The sequence below is a fragment of the Choloepus didactylus genome, chromosome 7 (genome assembly GCF_015220235.1).
Source record: "Choloepus didactylus isolate mChoDid1 chromosome 7, mChoDid1.pri, whole genome shotgun sequence".
In the NCBI taxonomy this organism is placed as follows: Eukaryota; Metazoa; Chordata; class Mammalia; order Pilosa; family Megalonychidae; genus Choloepus; species Choloepus didactylus.
The window spans coordinates 112,415,527-112,432,113 of record NC_051313.1 but is presented as its reverse complement, the minus strand read 5'-3'; the positions used below and the strand labels follow the sequence as shown (position 1 = coordinate 112,432,113).

General features: G+C 41.4%; 1 protein-coding gene across 1 annotated transcript; it reads right to left on the bottom strand.

Annotated features, from left to right (window-relative positions):
* Positions 1 to 5,152: 5,152 nt before the first annotated feature.
* SAYSD1 (SAYSVFN motif domain containing 1) lies at positions 5,153 to 14,234 on the bottom strand. Its single transcript, XM_037842390.1, has 2 exons — positions 13,946 to 14,234; positions 5,153 to 8,357 (listed from the first exon to the last, which is right to left on the bottom strand). Exons 1-2 carry the CDS (start codon positions 14,228 to 14,230, stop codon positions 8,013 to 8,015), a joined length of 630 nt encoding a protein of 209 aa, XP_037698318.1. The 5' UTR covers positions 14,231 to 14,234; the 3' UTR covers positions 5,153 to 8,012.
* Between the last annotated feature and the right edge of the window lie 2,353 nt (positions 14,235 to 16,587).

The following is a 16,587-nucleotide window of genomic DNA, read 5'->3' as shown; positions in this document are numbered from 1 at the left end:
TAAATCCAACAAAACTTTTATTTTTTCCCCACTGACTCCAGGCACCAGTGTTAGAATTATCGCGGCTCTTTCTCATGTAGGATCAGTAGCCTTCAGCACTGATCTGTGTTACAATCTCCAAGAATAAAATCAATAGCCAAGGGTCACAAACACTGAGCAGCTCCAAGCCCGAGATGGACTGCCTTGGGACTCAAGCAGGCTGGAGGGTATTGGCAGGCAAATTTTTTAACTTTCCAAATCTCTAGGGTGAAGGAGCAATGACTTGAAACCGTAAATGATGTTTACAGAAGCCTTTTTAACTCTAATGAGCTAAGTTTGAATTAGAAACACAATTCAGGACTAGTGAACAATATTACACAAATTTAATAGCTACAACAAAAAAGGCTATGGTTACTTTACTGTTTAGGTCCAAACTTCAACAATCTATAACCATTTATGTACATCTCTGGCTTAAAGAGACAGGTATTTTACCATCACATATTTTGCCATCCAGAAAAACTTCTGAATATTCAAAATTCTAAGAAATTGAATTAATAGTTTTAATGAATCCCACTGGTACCCACTGATTTGATGCCTCTTTAAAATGAAACTCCCTCAGGCTCTTCCATCTTTAAAATCCTGGTGTAAGAAGTGGAGACTATAGAGCCAAAATGCAGGGGACACACACCAAAGCAAAAGCATCTCATTCTGGTTAAGCTAAACCAAGTCCTTACATCCTTTGGAAGGGCCAGTTAAAAAAAACAAGTGAAAACATGTCTTATGTATACACAAGTTATACAAAAGAACCATATTACATGAAGATTTTTTTTACAGTGTTGGATAATTCTTAGGAATCAAGAAAACATCTATAACCCTACACCTACATAAGATATTTACAAATCAACTTCTTCTAGAAACTGGTAAAGAGCATGAAATGCACTGACAAATGCAGAATAGTGCCACAATTCCACAAAACATGCTGTACCCACGGAGTTTCAGCACAGCTCTAACAGCAGCTTGCTTTCTGACACCCACTCTCCCGGCCTTGACTTCTGCCTGCTTCTCAGACACGGCCCCTCTTCTGGCAGGAGTGGTCCTCAGCCTCCCGGGCTCCTTTGGCAGCGGTCATTCCTCACTTTAGAAATGCAACATCTCTAACTAAGCCACCTCGGCAGGTGATCTCACTGCCCTCCCCCCATGTGGGACCCAACTCCCAGGGGTGTAAATCTTCCTGGCAACGCAGGATATGACTCCCAGGGATGCATCTGGACCCGGCATTGTGGGATTGAGAACATCTTCTTGACCAAAAGGGGGATGCAAAATGAAAAGAAATAAAGCTTCAGTGGCTGAGAGATTTCAAATGGAGTCGAGAGGTCACTCTGGCAAGCATTCATACGCACTATATAGATAACACTATTTAGGTTTTAATGCATTGGAATAGCTAGAAGTAAATACCTGAAACTATGAAGGAAGGAAGGGAGGGAGGGAGGGAGGGAGGGAGGGAGGGAGGGAGGAAGGAAGGAAGGAAGGAAGGAATGCAACAACTCTTGAGACTTTCATGGTGCAGACCCTCTGAGAGCATGCCAAGCCACTCAAACCCAATAACAATCCCAAAATGGAATCATCTCCATAATAGCATATGGGCCTCATGTACTTCCTGCATCAGCTCTGCACATGGGGAACAACTTTCTTCAGCTGCACTCAACACGGTGTGTTGATGTATATTTCCAAAGGCTGCAGTGGCAGAAGTCATGGACACCCTGTGTGGATGCTTCAGAATCCTAATTCTAATATGGGAATTCTGCATTTTCTGCCTGATTTTTCTGTAAACCTACAACTCCTTTAATTAAAAAAATATATGTATATATACACGTATACATACACACACACACACACATATAAAAGAATTATACACTATAGTCAAGTGGGATTTATTCCAGGTGTGCAAGGGTGGTTCAACATAAGAAAATCAATTACTGTAATACACCTGTTCCGGTTTGCTAATGCTACTGTTGTGCAAAATATCAGAAATGGATTGGCTTTTATAAAGGGGATTTATTTAGTTACAAAGTTACAGTTCTAAGGCCATAAAAGTGTCCAAACTAAGGCATCAATAAATAATACCTTCACTGAAGGATGGCTGATGGTGTCCGGAAAACCTCTCAGCTGGGAAGGCACGTGGCTGCTGTCTGCTGGTCCCGGGTTGTGTTCCAGCTCCTCTCTCAGCTTCTGTGCTTTTGGTTCTTTCTCCTAAGACATTTCTCTCTAGGCACCTGGGGGTCCTGACCTAGCATATCCCAGGGCAAACTCTGGGCTTCATCTCTTAGCTAAATGTACTTCTGTCTGCATCTCCAAGTATCTCCAAGTGTTGGAGTCAGAGTCAGCAATCAGCTTCTCTCCAAAATGTCCCTCTAAGCAGCTCTGAGCTCCTTCTGTTTGTGAGCTCTTTTATAGGACTCCAGTGATTAAATCAAGATCCACCATGAATGGGTGGGGTCCATATCTCCATGGAAATAATTTCATCAAATATTTTGCCCACAGTTGATTGAGTCACATCTCCATGGAAACACTTAATCAAAAGATTCCAACCTAATCAACACTAATATGTCTGCCCCACCCAAGACTGTGTTTAAAGAATATGGCTTTTTCTGGGGGACATAATATATATAAACTGGCACAATACCACATTAAAAGAATGAAGGAAAAAAACACATGATCTCAACTGATGCAGAAAAGGCATTTGACAAAATCTAACACTGCTTCTTGATAAAAATACTCAGAAAAGTAGGAACAGAAAGAAATTTATTCAACATGGTAAAGGGCATATATGAAAAACCCACAGCTATGGTCAAAGACTTAAAACATTCCCCCTAAATCAGGAACAAAATAAGGATAACCAATGTTACCACTGTTATTCAACATTGTGCTAGAAGTGCTAGCCAGAGCAATTAGGCAACAAAAAGTAATAAAAGGCATCCAACTTGGAAAGGAAGAAGTAAACGTTCTCTATTTGCAGAATACATGATTCTACATATAGACAATCCTAAAAAAAAAAAAAAAAATCCTCAACAAAGCTATTGGAGATAACAAGCAAATTCAGCAAGCTGTGGGGTACAAGATCAACAAGCAAAAATCACTGGTATTTCTTTACACTGCTAATGAGCGATCAGAAGAGAAAAATCAAGAAAAATTCTGTTTTATGATAGCAACTAAAGGAGTCAAATATTTGGGAATAAATTTAACCAAGGATGTAAAGGTAAAAACTATTGTACTATTGCTGAAAGAAATCATAGAAGATCTAAATAAATGGAATGACATTCTGTATTCATTGGAAGACTAAATATTTTTGAGATGTCAATTTTATCCAAAGTGATTTTACAGATTCAACACAATCCCAATCAAATTTCAATAGCCTACTTTGCAGAAATGGAAGTTTATATGGAAGGGTAAGGGGCCCTGAATGGCTAAAACCATTCTGAAAAGAAGAACAAAGCTGGAGGACTGACACGTCCCAATTTTAAAACACTATAAACCTACAATATTCAAAACAGCAGGGTACTGTCACAGGGACAGATATATAGACCAAAGGAATCAAACTAAGGTTCAGAAATAAACCCTCACATCTATGGCCAATTGATTTTTGACAAGGGTGCCAAGTCCATTCAATGGGGGAAAAAGAGTCTCCTTGACAAATGGTGCCAAGAAAACTGGTTAGCCACATGCAAAAGAATGAAAACGGACCCCTACCTCACACCATCAAATGGATATAAGACCTAAATATAAGAAACAAAACAATAAAACTCCTAGAAGAAAACACAGGGAAACATCTTTAGACCTTGTGCTAGGCAACAGTTTCTTAGACTTTACACCAAAAGCAACAGCAACAAAAGAAAACATAGGATAAATGAGACAATCAAAATTTAAAACTTTTGTGCATCAAAGGACTTTATCATGAAAATTAAAAAGACAACCTAAAGAAATGGGAGAAATATTTGGAACTATAATAGGTAAGGGTTTAGTAGCCCGAATAGATAAAGAACCTCCTACAACTCAACAACAGAAAAACAAACAATACAATTAAAATTGGGAAAAGGACAAAAATAGACATTTCTCCAAAGAAGATATACCAAATGGTCAATAACACACATGAGAAGATGCTTAACATCATTAGCCATCAGGGAAATACAAATCAAACTACAATGAGATACCATTTCACACCCACTAGAATGGCTACTATTAAAAATACAGAATATAACAAGTACTGGAGAGGAAGTAGAGAAATAGGAGCCCTCATACATTGCTGATAGGTTGTAACATGGTGCAGCACTGTGGAAAACAGTTTGGTGATTCCTCAAAAAGTTAAGTATAGAATTACCATATGTCCCGGCAATCCTATTCTAGGTATTATAGCCCAAAGAATTAAAAGCAGGGACTCCAAAAATAGATTTTACATTGATGCTCATAGTGACATTATTCACAACTGTCAAAGGTGGAGGCAAGTGTCCATCAACAGTATGAATGGTAAACAAATTTTGGCCTATACATACAATGGAATATAATCAGCCTAAAATGGAATGAGGTTATGATGCATGTAATAAGATGGACGAAACTAGGGACCATCATATTGAGGGAGAAAGCCAGATACAAAAGGACAAACATTGAAAAATCTCACTTACATGAAATAAGCCAGAAAATGCAAAATCATGAAATCAGAAACTAGAATACAGGTTACCAGGGAGCCAAGTGGGGGTGGGGAATGGGGAGTTAATATTTTTATTGGTAGGGAGTTTGGTTTGGGGGTGCTGGAAAAGTGTTGGCAATGGATGATAGTAATGGAGGTAACAACTTTCGAAGTGTAATCAAAACCACCGAATTGTAAATTTGAAAGTGGATAAAACCGGGAAATTTAGGTGTAGATATGTTACCTGAAAAAAAGAAAACACCATAGAAACTGTGCACCATAAGAATGAACCCTAAGGAAAACTATGGGCTATAGTTAACAGTACACTTATAATAATAAAGTTTCATCAGTTGTAACAAAGATACGACGCTAATGCAAAATGTCAATATTAGGGAGAACGGGTACTGAGGGCGGGTATGTGGGAACTGTACTGGCATTATTTTTCTGTAGCCTACTAAAACTACTCTAAAAAAAAAAGTATAGGTATATAAATCACTTCTAGTCACTTTTCATGTTTTTCCAGGACCTCTGATGAGCCCTTTGCTCTGAGAACCTTAAAGTGAAAAAAGTGCCTGAAAAAAGCAGCACAAGTGGTTCAGATAAACAATCCCAATGGTTTCCCACATTACATAATTATTACGTGATGGCTGTGACAGGCCCCACGAGGTAGAGCAGCGGCTCCCTGCTACCCTCTCGTGGCAAGATGCTCAGTGGCATCCCCGGCCCCACCCCTGCCTCCGGCTGGCTCGTACCGTAGCTATCCGACTATGCAGAAGGTCATTTATACGTTCTCAGCAGGACCAAGACCAGTGCACCTAAACATATCGGCTGGCAAAAAGGTTAAAAGATACCACACACATAGAATTTTAATTTTCTGTCCAAACTGAGGATCACAGGACTCTGCCAATAGTATAACTCCCTATTTTTGTTTGGTGTTTTGGAGCTTTTGAGCCTAATCTTAATCCACAGATCAATCAAAAGGCAAATGTGAAAGACCTCCGATACTCATAGCACAATCCTAGTAACACAAAATATAAATGGCTAAATCATCACTGGTAAATTCCAGAGCATTGAGAAAGGCGTTGCAGGGACACTCACCATCACCCAAACCTGGAAACCCACAGGCTTGTGAGTGATTATGTCCCAGAGGTTTTCAACTTGGATGATTCAGCTGGAAGACCAGAGAGGCTATGAGAGAATTTCCTAAATGGTTTACCAGTCTAGAGTACCACTCACAGGTGCTCTATGTCACTGAGATTAGAATAAGAAGAAATAACCAGGGGGTGTCAATGGGGAGGGGCATAAATAAACAAATAACTTCCTAAGAAGTGCTTGAGTCTTGTTCCTGGATTATTCTACTTCAGGTATCACTGGAAGTAATACTCTTTATTCAGGAATAAATGTGGTCCTGCCCAAGGGCGGATGGGGAGTGTTTGATGACATTTGTGGGGCCCCCTTCCAGCCCCTACAAGTAGAGGCTTATTTTAGCAGTCCCTGAGAAGAGTCAATGTGATAATGTGAATAAAAGCAAAAACCAAATTACTTGTAAGGCTGGGACAAAAACAACCTCACGCCTGCACACAACTACCACAGGGACAAAACACACCGCTGGGGTTTCAAGTTCCTGGATAACAGAAGCAGCTTTTAATGACAGCTGCTCACTCAGCTAATGGTCAGCTGAGATCAAATAGGCCTTTCTAAATTCAGGAAATCAAGACTGCCCCTAAAGCTTAATGGTCTGATAAGAACAGTAAACACAAACTGTCCTTTCTCTTCTCCCTGCCAGGCATTTAATTTTTCATTATCATATCTCAAAGCACCTAATGGAGTACCTGGCATTGAATAAATAAAAGTTAAATTCAAATTGAGCCAAGTAGGATTTTGCTATAATAAGTAAATCAGGCAAGAATGAACAAAAGAATTAACAAAAGAAGTAAAAGACATATTACTTAATTATATCTCATAAATATTAAAGAGACTTTCATAATATAGGAATTGAGAGCCGGACTCTGAAGTGGCCATTCCTCCACCACCATGCTGGGACCAGTCTTTCCTGACCAACGTCATCTTCTTGAAGGTTCTTCTCTGGCCACTTATCAAATTTACCAATATTGACTTGGTGAAATCCCTCCCGACACCCATCACTTAGGACTCTGTCTCTTCTTATCTTCCTTTACTCAATGGGGACAGAATAATAGAAAAGCAGAAAATGGTGATGGGCAGTGGAGACCTGTTTCTGAAAAGATGTTTTAAAGACATTTTATTTTTCAATACCATTAATGACTTACAGAAGGAATCATTAATTTCTTAAAATCTTAAGTTTGGGAAAAACTATTGCTTTAAAATTAGAGCATTCTTATTCACGAGTATGATCCAGAAAAAAATATTTAATGGTTTGCTTTGCCCAATTTTAAGGAACCCAAATTCTAACTTTGTGCTGAAAGAGGAAGAAGCAATAAAATCATGTCTGATTATCTCTATTGATATAATTTCTCTCCAGAGACCCACAGGCTAAGGGACTGCTTACTCTAAAGCCCTTAGACAATAACAAAAAACCCAAGTAGCCAAGGAGTCTGGAGTTCTACTTCTGGTTCTCCCTTTGGTGCACACTCAAGAATTTTTTTTCTTGCTTAATTTATCATTAATAACCACTTATCAAATCTACCAATATTGACTTGGTGAAATCCCTCCCAACACCCATCACTTAGGACTCTGTCTCTTCTTATCTTCCTTTACTCAGTGGGGACAGAATAATAGAAAAGCAGAAAATGGTGATGGGCAGTGGAGACCTGTTTCTGAAAAGATGTTTTAAAGACATTTTATTTTTCAATACCATTAATGACTGGAAAGCAAGAATTAAAGCCAGAAAGAAAGAAAAAAAAAAAAAAAAAAAAAACCTCAACCAAAACTTGACAACTTAATTTTTTCAGGGAAAAAAAAAAATGATGTAAATATTAAAAGAATTAAGGAAAAAAATTATTCTTAATATATAACCTTAAAGTACCTAATTATTACTCCAACTAACTGGATATTTTTAACAGATACTATCCTCAATGTCTTTCTGGGGCTTTAAAATAATCTCTCTCAAATAATGAGAAAAAACAATTCTCCTTTCTTGAGAGTGCAATTTTTATAAATTCCATCAGACCCACAGTGAGTGTCCTTCAGTTTCACCAAAACCAAAGAGAAATTCAAAGTAAAACTGCAGAAGATCAGGGAAAGAATGTATTAGAACTGAAGTCACAGAGCCAACCGCAGGCTGTCCTTAGCCTTGTGCACATGAAATCAAATCCAAGCCCAAGGACGAAGAGGACCGTGACAGAGACTGGCTGCGGGACGGTGGAGCTCGGTCCTACCTCCCCGCCAGGGGTCTAAACTGCAACTCCCGCTCAAACTGCTCTGCAGTCAGGGAGCCCTGGATGGCTTCACAGCCTGGGTTGAACACAGAGTAGGCGCTCTTCTCTCCCTCCTTCTTCTCTTCGGGGCCTCGGGTCCCGACATACATCCAGTAGAACAAGGACAGAACAAAATAAGCCAGGCCAAATTCCAGTTCCACAAACAGTCCCAGCAGGACCAACCAGAGAAGAACCTTCAAGAAGGTGACGTTGGTCAGGAAAGACTGGTCCCAGCATGGTGGTGGAGGAATGGCCACATTCTGCGGCGGCTGTGATGTGCTGCCCCCAGGCTGTGCTGCCTCCTAGGACACACAAGCAAACAAAAATAAGAAAAAGGGTAATGGGGCTGAGAGGATCAAAGCTAATCTGAAGAGGCAGTTCTCATTGCTCTAGGAAGGCTGCGGGCTCAATGGTTTCTATTTCTGTGCCCTACTCCATCTACAAAACAATTATTTCAATGAGCTTATGTGGCCTGATGATAACTGAATCAAAACTGTTCAGCACTTAGTGAGATGTGACCAATAAAAACCTTATAGCTTTCAGATGGATTCCTATTCATGGGAGCCATTTCCTCAGATTAGTCTGCTGCTAACAAGAGTTCATTTGTGCCCCAAACGGAAACTCCCCAGTGATTGATAACCCAACAGCCCCAGTACATGCTTCAGATATAATCAGAGTCAATAAATGTTTACTGCGTTCATTAGGTGAGCTAAAATTGCGGGAGTGACATGATTCTAAAACAGAGACAAAACCAGAAATAGGAATCAAAGATCTTTTTCACATACTAGGATATCACCGCTGTAGACATTACCACCCCCTCTTTACCTCGTGTCATTCTGTGACCACCAACACAGGTCCTTGCCACTCACACCAAGACCCATGCAGCATCCCCAGCTGATCTTCCTGCCTCCTCTCTCTTCCCAAATGCCCATCACCCTCCTGCTCACAACCCTTCAACAAATCTTCATTGCCTGCAGGTTACAATGCAAACTCCTTGGGCTGGAATTCAAGGCCTTCCAATTATTCAATAAATAGAAACACCAGTACCCAGACCCCTGGGCTGGGTGCAAAGGGGAGGCACAGTTTTTAGGCAGCTTTACATGACTTCATCTCTAGTCTGGTATTTTCCAAACTCTTTTGACTAAGACCCACAATAAGAAATGCATTTTATACTGTGACCCAGCATACCTATATGTAACAGAAAAAAAGGTTTCACAAGTCAATATCTACTACCCTCACCACATGTGAACTCTCATATTTTCTATTCTATTCTAATTCTCTAAGTTTAATTTTTAATTGGGGACAAGATCCTCTAAATTGATTTTACCCCCCACAGGGGTCACGACTTGCAGCTTGAAAAACACTAGTCTGAAAGACTTCACGTACAACACAATCCAGACTCTACTGCTCCATAAATGAGCCCTCCATTCCAGTTAGGTTGGTCTTATTACCCCAAAACCTTCCCCCTCTATGGCCTGGAATTGCCTCTGTCTCCCTCGTTACTCAACCCTCTTGCCTGCCTGCCTTCCAGGTGAGTGCGATTAGTAGACTGTAACATGCAGACATCCTTGGCCATCAAAAGGGGCGCCCCCTACTTACTCCCCAAGCACTAACTGTCCTTCTTACTCACTGAGCACCTAACTATTTAACATCGAAGCACCTCTCTTTTAATATATGTCACATGTGACCCTAGACCGTAAGTATTGTTGAGGTCACGGATTGTCGTTCACATCTTTTGCTATCTCCAGAGGCAAACACAGCACTCCACACATAAATTCTCGATACATGGAAAATTTTTAGTTCATTTCTTCAGTTTTATCTCCTATTCTTCTTCACATGAAAATTTTGTTTTGTTTTGTTTTTTAATATTCATTTTATTGAGATATATTCACTGGTACCACGCAGTCATACAAAACAAATCGTACTTTCGATTGTTCACAGTACCATTACATAGTTGTACATTCATCACCCAAATCAATCCCTGACACCTTCATCAGCACACACACAAAATAACAAGAATAATAATTAAAGTAAAAAAGAGCAATTAAAGTAAAAAAGAACACTGGGTGCCTCTGTCTGTTTGTTTGTTTCCTTCCCCTATTTTTCTACTCATCCATCCATAAACTAGACAAAGGGGAGTGTGGTTCTTATGGCTTTCTCAATCCCACTGTCACCCCTCATAAGCTACATTTTTATACAATTGTCTTCAAGATTCATGGGTTCTGGGTTGTAGTTTGATAGTTTCAGGTATCTACCACCAGCTCATTAGCACCTAAAAAGGGTTGTCTATATTGTGCGTAGGAGTGCCCACCAGAGTGACCTTGCGGCTCCTTTTGGAATCTCTCTGCCACTGAAGTTTATTTCATTTCCATTCACATCCCCCTTTTGGTCAAGAAGATGTTCTCCATCCCATGATGCCCAGTCTACATTCCTCCCCGGGAGTCATATTCTACACTGCCAGGGAGATTCACTCCCCTGGGTGTCTGATCCCACGTAGGGGGGAGGGCAGTGACTTCACATGAAAAATTTAAAAGGGGACTGCAAATGTTGACCTTGTCTCCTGATAAAAACATGGCTCATTTGATTTATGTTGCTTGAGAAATTCTAATTTGTTAAAAGCTTCTTTTTTAGCATCAACATTATAACTATTCTCTTAAATATTATCAGAATTTACCTGTTAAATAAATGTCCCTTTTAAATGTGACCAGTGTACACAACACTTTTTGCCCGAGGAGTGCATGAGGGTGGGAAAAGGTTTGGTTTTTCTGAGGACAGGACAGTGTAACAAGTGGGACGGCAGTAGGGAACATTAGTGTGGTGGTGGGGAGGGAATGGGAGAGGGCAGGAGCCAGACCCTGAACGGCCAGGCAGGCCACAGTGAGGATTCTGGAAATGGGAAACTGCTGAAAGTTTTAGCAGAGACCTAACATAACCCGATTACATTAAAGGCTGCCCTGGCTTTCATGGGGAGAGTGGGCTGCAGGGAAGCAAGAGTATAAGCAAGAAGACTGTCAAGAATTAAGGCAGGAAGCGACCATGCACAGATTAGGGTGGCGACAGAGAAGATAGAGAAAAACAATGGCTACAGAACACATTTGGGAAGCAGAACCAATTTGAAAGTCCTGGTAACCTGTATTTTATTTCATTACTGAGTATAAAAAGAACAATACTCATGGCCACCATTTATTGAATACTTTCAAAATGCTTCTTCTCCTGTGGTCCAAGAAGTAGGCATTATTATTTCTAATTTACTGATAAGGAAACCCTGAGAGGTTAAGTAACTTCCCTAAAGTCACACAGGTAGTGACAGGCAGAGATGACGTTCAAGCCTAAGTGTTCTAGTACCAGTTGCTTCTGCTATATTTAGACCAATAAAAGCTGAACGCAGAAGTGTTTGTGCCCTTCACATCACACAGGCATATAATTTAGGGACGGCATTTCTATTCTTCAAATACCAAGCTGCCTTCCACCCAGAAGACTTCGCACTTGCGTTCTCTCTGAGAAAGCGGCCCCCTTCCCCTCCCATCACCTGCCTGGCTCTTCCTTATCCTTCAAGCCTCAGCAAAAATGTCACTGGATGTTCCCTTGTCCCTGCCTGCTGACTTCTGCAATGGCAGCTCCTTCTTGTCAAATGGCACCTCCTCAGTGAGGCTTCCCCTGCCTACCCAATTTAAAGTAGCACCCTGCTCCCCTCAGCCACAATTCACTATCACCGTTTCTTGAGGATTTGGGTTCTTCCTTGTAGCATGTATCAGCTTATTCTTTTACTGCCTTCTTTTTCTTGCCCCCGCCACCAACTCAAATTAAGTTCTATGGAAGCAGGCCGTTATCTGTCTTTATCACACTCTGTCTCCTCCCAGCATTTAGGACAGTAGCAGGAACACAGTGGGCACATGAAAGAATCCTGTTGAATGAATGAATGACGGTGAGGGAAAGGAGAAATTAAAGATGACTCCTAGATTTTGGGGGGTGATGCAAGGCTGTGCTTAGGCAAGTGATTCCAGGAAGGAGAACATTTGAGTGTGGGACAACCCAAGCCAAGGCCTGGAGATGAGAAGCTACTGGATGGGAATGGACCCTGGGGCAAGACAGAGCACTGGGTGCTTGGGTGAATATGGCTGGAGAGGATTAAAAGAAGTTACAAGTGTTTTCTCCCTAACGTGGTGGAATTTTATTTGGGGGAAGGGGGCTGCTTTTTCCCAAGCAAATTCAGAAAGTACTTGGGGAGTGGGTGGCAGCATGGTAGATGCCCATCAGTGGCTACCTAAAAAGAAGCAATTGCAAAAGAAGGCTATTTCTGACAAGCCAATTGCACCATCAAAATTGTTAGGTAGAGATAAATTATGAATTAGAAAAAAAATTTTAATGAGAATTTTTTTTCACACCAGAGCAAACCCAGAAATGATAAGTCAGTTGAAAATGAGCTTAAGACAGTTCCTTATGAAAAACAGAGCAATTAATAAGGACCAACTCAAAGTCCAGCATTTCCTCTCATCTTTTTGTCAGGTCATCACCTTTTGGGTTTTCATTAATGGAAGCTTTCACTGAGTTCAGCTTCTCTGGCTTCAACTCAGTGATCTCATCTTCTTTTGAAAATGAGACATACAGTCAAAAACTCATTGTGTGGGTTAAACTGTTTTTTAACTGCAGAGGGAAAAACAGCAGGGAAAATGGATCACAAAATCTTAAGCAATTGTGTTTAGTGAGTTTTGATCAAAGTAAAGTTATTCCAAGACCACTGAGACAAACCGTATGCAAGGAAATGGACTGTTTGAACCCTGTTGCACTCTCTTTATCTCTTTCTACAAGTCAGTTGGAAACCTGGGTATTATGGAGAATGGCATCAAATAAAAATTGAGTAGCAATAAGTTATCCTTGATGACAAAAAAAAAACCAACAAAACTTTCCCTAAAACCAGATTTTGTGCAATAATAAAAAAACTGAAGGGAAATAATTTTAAGAGAGCAATGTACACTTCTGCTCCAGCACATTTTTATTTTGCAAGTAAATTTTTTGGCTCTTATTACACTCATGAGGAACAAAGGACACAGGTTATTTCAAAGCACCAATTTCCCCTTGATATGTTTTGTCCTTTATTCCTACCTATATATTCCAATCCATTTTAACTCATGAATGTAAACTAAGTGAAGAGAAATGAATTAAGTTCCTCTACAAAATACAAGAGATTACCAAATAAATTAAGGGTGAAAAGGCTATCCTCATTCAAAACACTTTTGTCTCTTCGAGCATTCACCTAAGCTTCTGCAAGTTCTACAGCGATGCCTAAGCATATACCACCCCTGGCAGTTACAGCTACAACACTTCTGGAAATTTCAAACCCGGTTTCTAAGGCACAGGCTATTTGGGCGCCTGGCTGCATGTGCCCCAGGTGTGAATCAGGTAAGTGCTAATTACTGCCACTTTTTATCAGTGGCCAATTAGACCTTTTACCCTCCATTAACAGGGCGCCGTGGCTTCGCATGATTGTCTGGAAACGTTTCCTAAAGCCAGAGGGCATCACAAAGATAATTCGCTGTAAATAATTCCAGAGCAAAGATGCTTTCTTTCAAGACCCTAGACCCTCGCTTTCTGCCCTGGAATCAGGGACAATGTGGGTGGCGAGATGGAAAGAAAACGTCAAGGCCACGTATCAGCGCTGACACTTCTAGCAGAACACGCTCGGTCGAGCCCGCGGGTAGACGCGAGGGGCCAGCACCCCCGCCCAACCAGCTAAAGCCACGCCGAAAACCAACGGGGGGCGGGGCCTTGTGCCGTCACTTGAGGGCGGAGCCTTTCCTAGGGCAGGGGCGGGGTCTCAGCTGGAATCTACTGTAAGGCCCCGACGGTGGACCGAAGCCGCGTCCCGGGGCGGAGGAGTCCCTGTTCTCACCTGAGCAGGGCTAGGCTGGGCCCGGGCATTCGCAGGCCTCGGCTGCCACAGCAGGAACCGTTTTAGCCAGCCTGGGGCTGCCTCTGAAATCGCAGTTCCCTCCGCCTTCTCGTCCGAGGTTTGTGCGCCGTAGCCCGAAGTGCTGGGTTCAGCCGCCGGCCCGTTTCGTTTCCGGGCCTCCCGGAACTCGGCTAATCGCTGTTCCATGGCGCGCGCCTTGCTCCCCGCGCACCCGGGAGCGCGCGCGCCCGCCGGGCACCTTCCCCTGCTTTGCCGGACAGTCATGCGCCTGCGTCGAGGTCGGTCTCTGCTGAGCGTGCGCAGTGGTGTGGCCCGAGAGCCGAGTGTCTGTCATTGTGACGCCCAGTCGAGCGTCTGTACCTGCGGCTTCCCCTCTTCGAATGCACGTGGTAGTATTGTCCACCTCCTTAAGCTAAATAATTACAAATCTAGAGCGTAAAGACTGCCATTGTTTCTACCTATTGGTCTGAGGGAACCTCTGACTTGATCCATGTCACTTTAGGGCTCTGGTCCCTTGTAGGTATTGAACACTTATATCGGGCACTTAAGATGAACATCAGATTGGGAAGGTGATCCCAGGCATGGAGGAGGGCCCATGATGTTTGGGAGGTCTGGTGTCAGAAGGAAGAGAGGACACATCCTACCCTTTTTTTTTATCAGGGTATTCCAACCTGAGGTACTTGGAGGTGGCTTCCCACTGCTTACAGAGCAGACTGGGTAGACATCTATCATTGATTGCTCTTACCACACTGGGTATTACCGTATGTTGATTTGTCTAGGTAGGTCATAAATCGCTTTTTAAAAACTTTTTATTGGAGTGCAACTCAAAATGCACAAATCTTAAGTGTACAGCTCAGTAGATTTGTACTTATATATACACCTGTATAACCATTATCTAGATAAAGAACATCGCCAGTACCCTGAGGGCTCCCTTTTGCCCTCTCTCAATCAGTCCCCGTTCAAAAGGTAGCCACCATTTAGGTCAGGGACTGTTTTATACACTTATAAATATTAAACGCTGGCATCTAGCTAAGTGTCTCTGGCATAATTGAGACTTGCTGTTTGTTGGAGCTTGCTCAGTTTGAGTTAAGAAACTAGAATGAAGTCTTTCATTTAACAAATATTTATTGAGAACCTGTTCTGTGTGCTGGTACAGTATGCTCCCGGCACTGAGGATGCTGGGATAAACAAAACAAAGAGTCCTGTTTTCTCGGAGCTTACATTCTAAAGGGAAAGATAGACAATAAACAAGTACATACCTACATATTTAATGTAATGTCAGGTACTGATTAGTACTATGAATAAAAATAAAGCAAATAAGGAAATGGGAGTGGTGGAACTCTTTAGAGCCAATAACCAGGGAAGGCTTCTCTGAGGAGTTGCCATTTGAGAAGAGACCTAAATGAAATTAGTGATTGAGGCATGTGTACACCTGGAGAAGAGTTTCAGGCAAAGGAAACAGCAAGTGCAAAGATCCTGAGCCCTCAAGTAATACGTTTGACCTGCTCACAGACCGCCGGGGAGGCCAGGATGGGTGGTGTAAAGTGAGAGAGGGAGGGTGAGAATGGTAGAAAATAAAAATGCATGGGGAGCCAGAGGCCAGATCAAATAGGGCTTCACAGGTCATGGTAAAGACTTTGTATTTTATTCTCTCTGAAGAAAAGTGATTTTTGATCAGGTGGTAAAATGATAAGACATTTTAAAAGGATTATGCTGGTTTTTGGAGGTGGAATGCTGCAAGAATGCACGAATAGAAAGGAGCAAATACAGTAATATAAGAGATTGTGGTTGTTCGGGTTAGAGTGGTAGTGATGAAGATGGTGAGGATTTGTCAAATTCTGAATACACACACACATACACAAATGTATTTAATAGACCCTTTTTAGAGCAGTTTAGTTTTACAGAAAAATTGGGCAGAAAGTACAGAAAGTTCCCATATACCTCCTTTCCCTCCCACATATAGATTCCCCTCTTATTAACATCTTGCATATGTGTGGTACATTTGTTACAATTGATGAACCAATATTGATAGATTATTGTTAACTATAGTCCATAGTTTACATTAGGATTCACTCTTTGTGTTGTACAGTTCTCTGGGTTTTGACAAACACATAGCATCATGTTTCTGTGTCTACTATTACAGTACCATATAGAATAGTTTCACTACCCTAAAAACTCACTGCTCTGCCAATTTATCCCTGCCCCCTTCCCCCGAAAACTCTGACAACCACTGTTCTTTTACTGTCTCTTTAGTTTTACCTTTTCCAGAATGTCATATAATTGGAATCATACAGTATGTAACTTTTTCAGACTGGCTTCTTAGTGATATGCACCTAAGGTTCCACCATGTCTTCTAGTAGGTTGATAGCTCATTTTTTTAATCACCAAATAATAGTCCATTGTACGGATGTTCCGCACTTGGTTTATCAATTCACTTATTGAGGGTCATCTTAGTTGCTTCCAAATTTTGGCATCTGTGAATAAAGCTGCTCTAAATCTTTGTGTGCAGGTTTTCTGTATGGACTTAGGGTTCAGCTCCTTTGGGTAAATACCTGGGAGCTGATTGCCTTTGGTATGGTAAGCCTATGTTTGGCTTTGTAAGAAACTGCCAGACTGTATTC

What these genes read in the sequence shown, in the direction of transcription:
- SAYSD1 (XM_037842390.1), bottom strand. Translation starts at nt 14,230, where the DNA reads ATGACTGTCCGGCAAAGCAGGGGAAGGTGCCCGGCGGGCGCGCGCGCT. An exon ending in CCCAGCCTAGCCCTGCTCAG is followed by an intron (nt 8,358 to 13,945) that starts GTGAGAACAGGG and finishes TGTGTGTCCTAG; the next exon opens with GAGGCAGCACAGCCTGGGGG.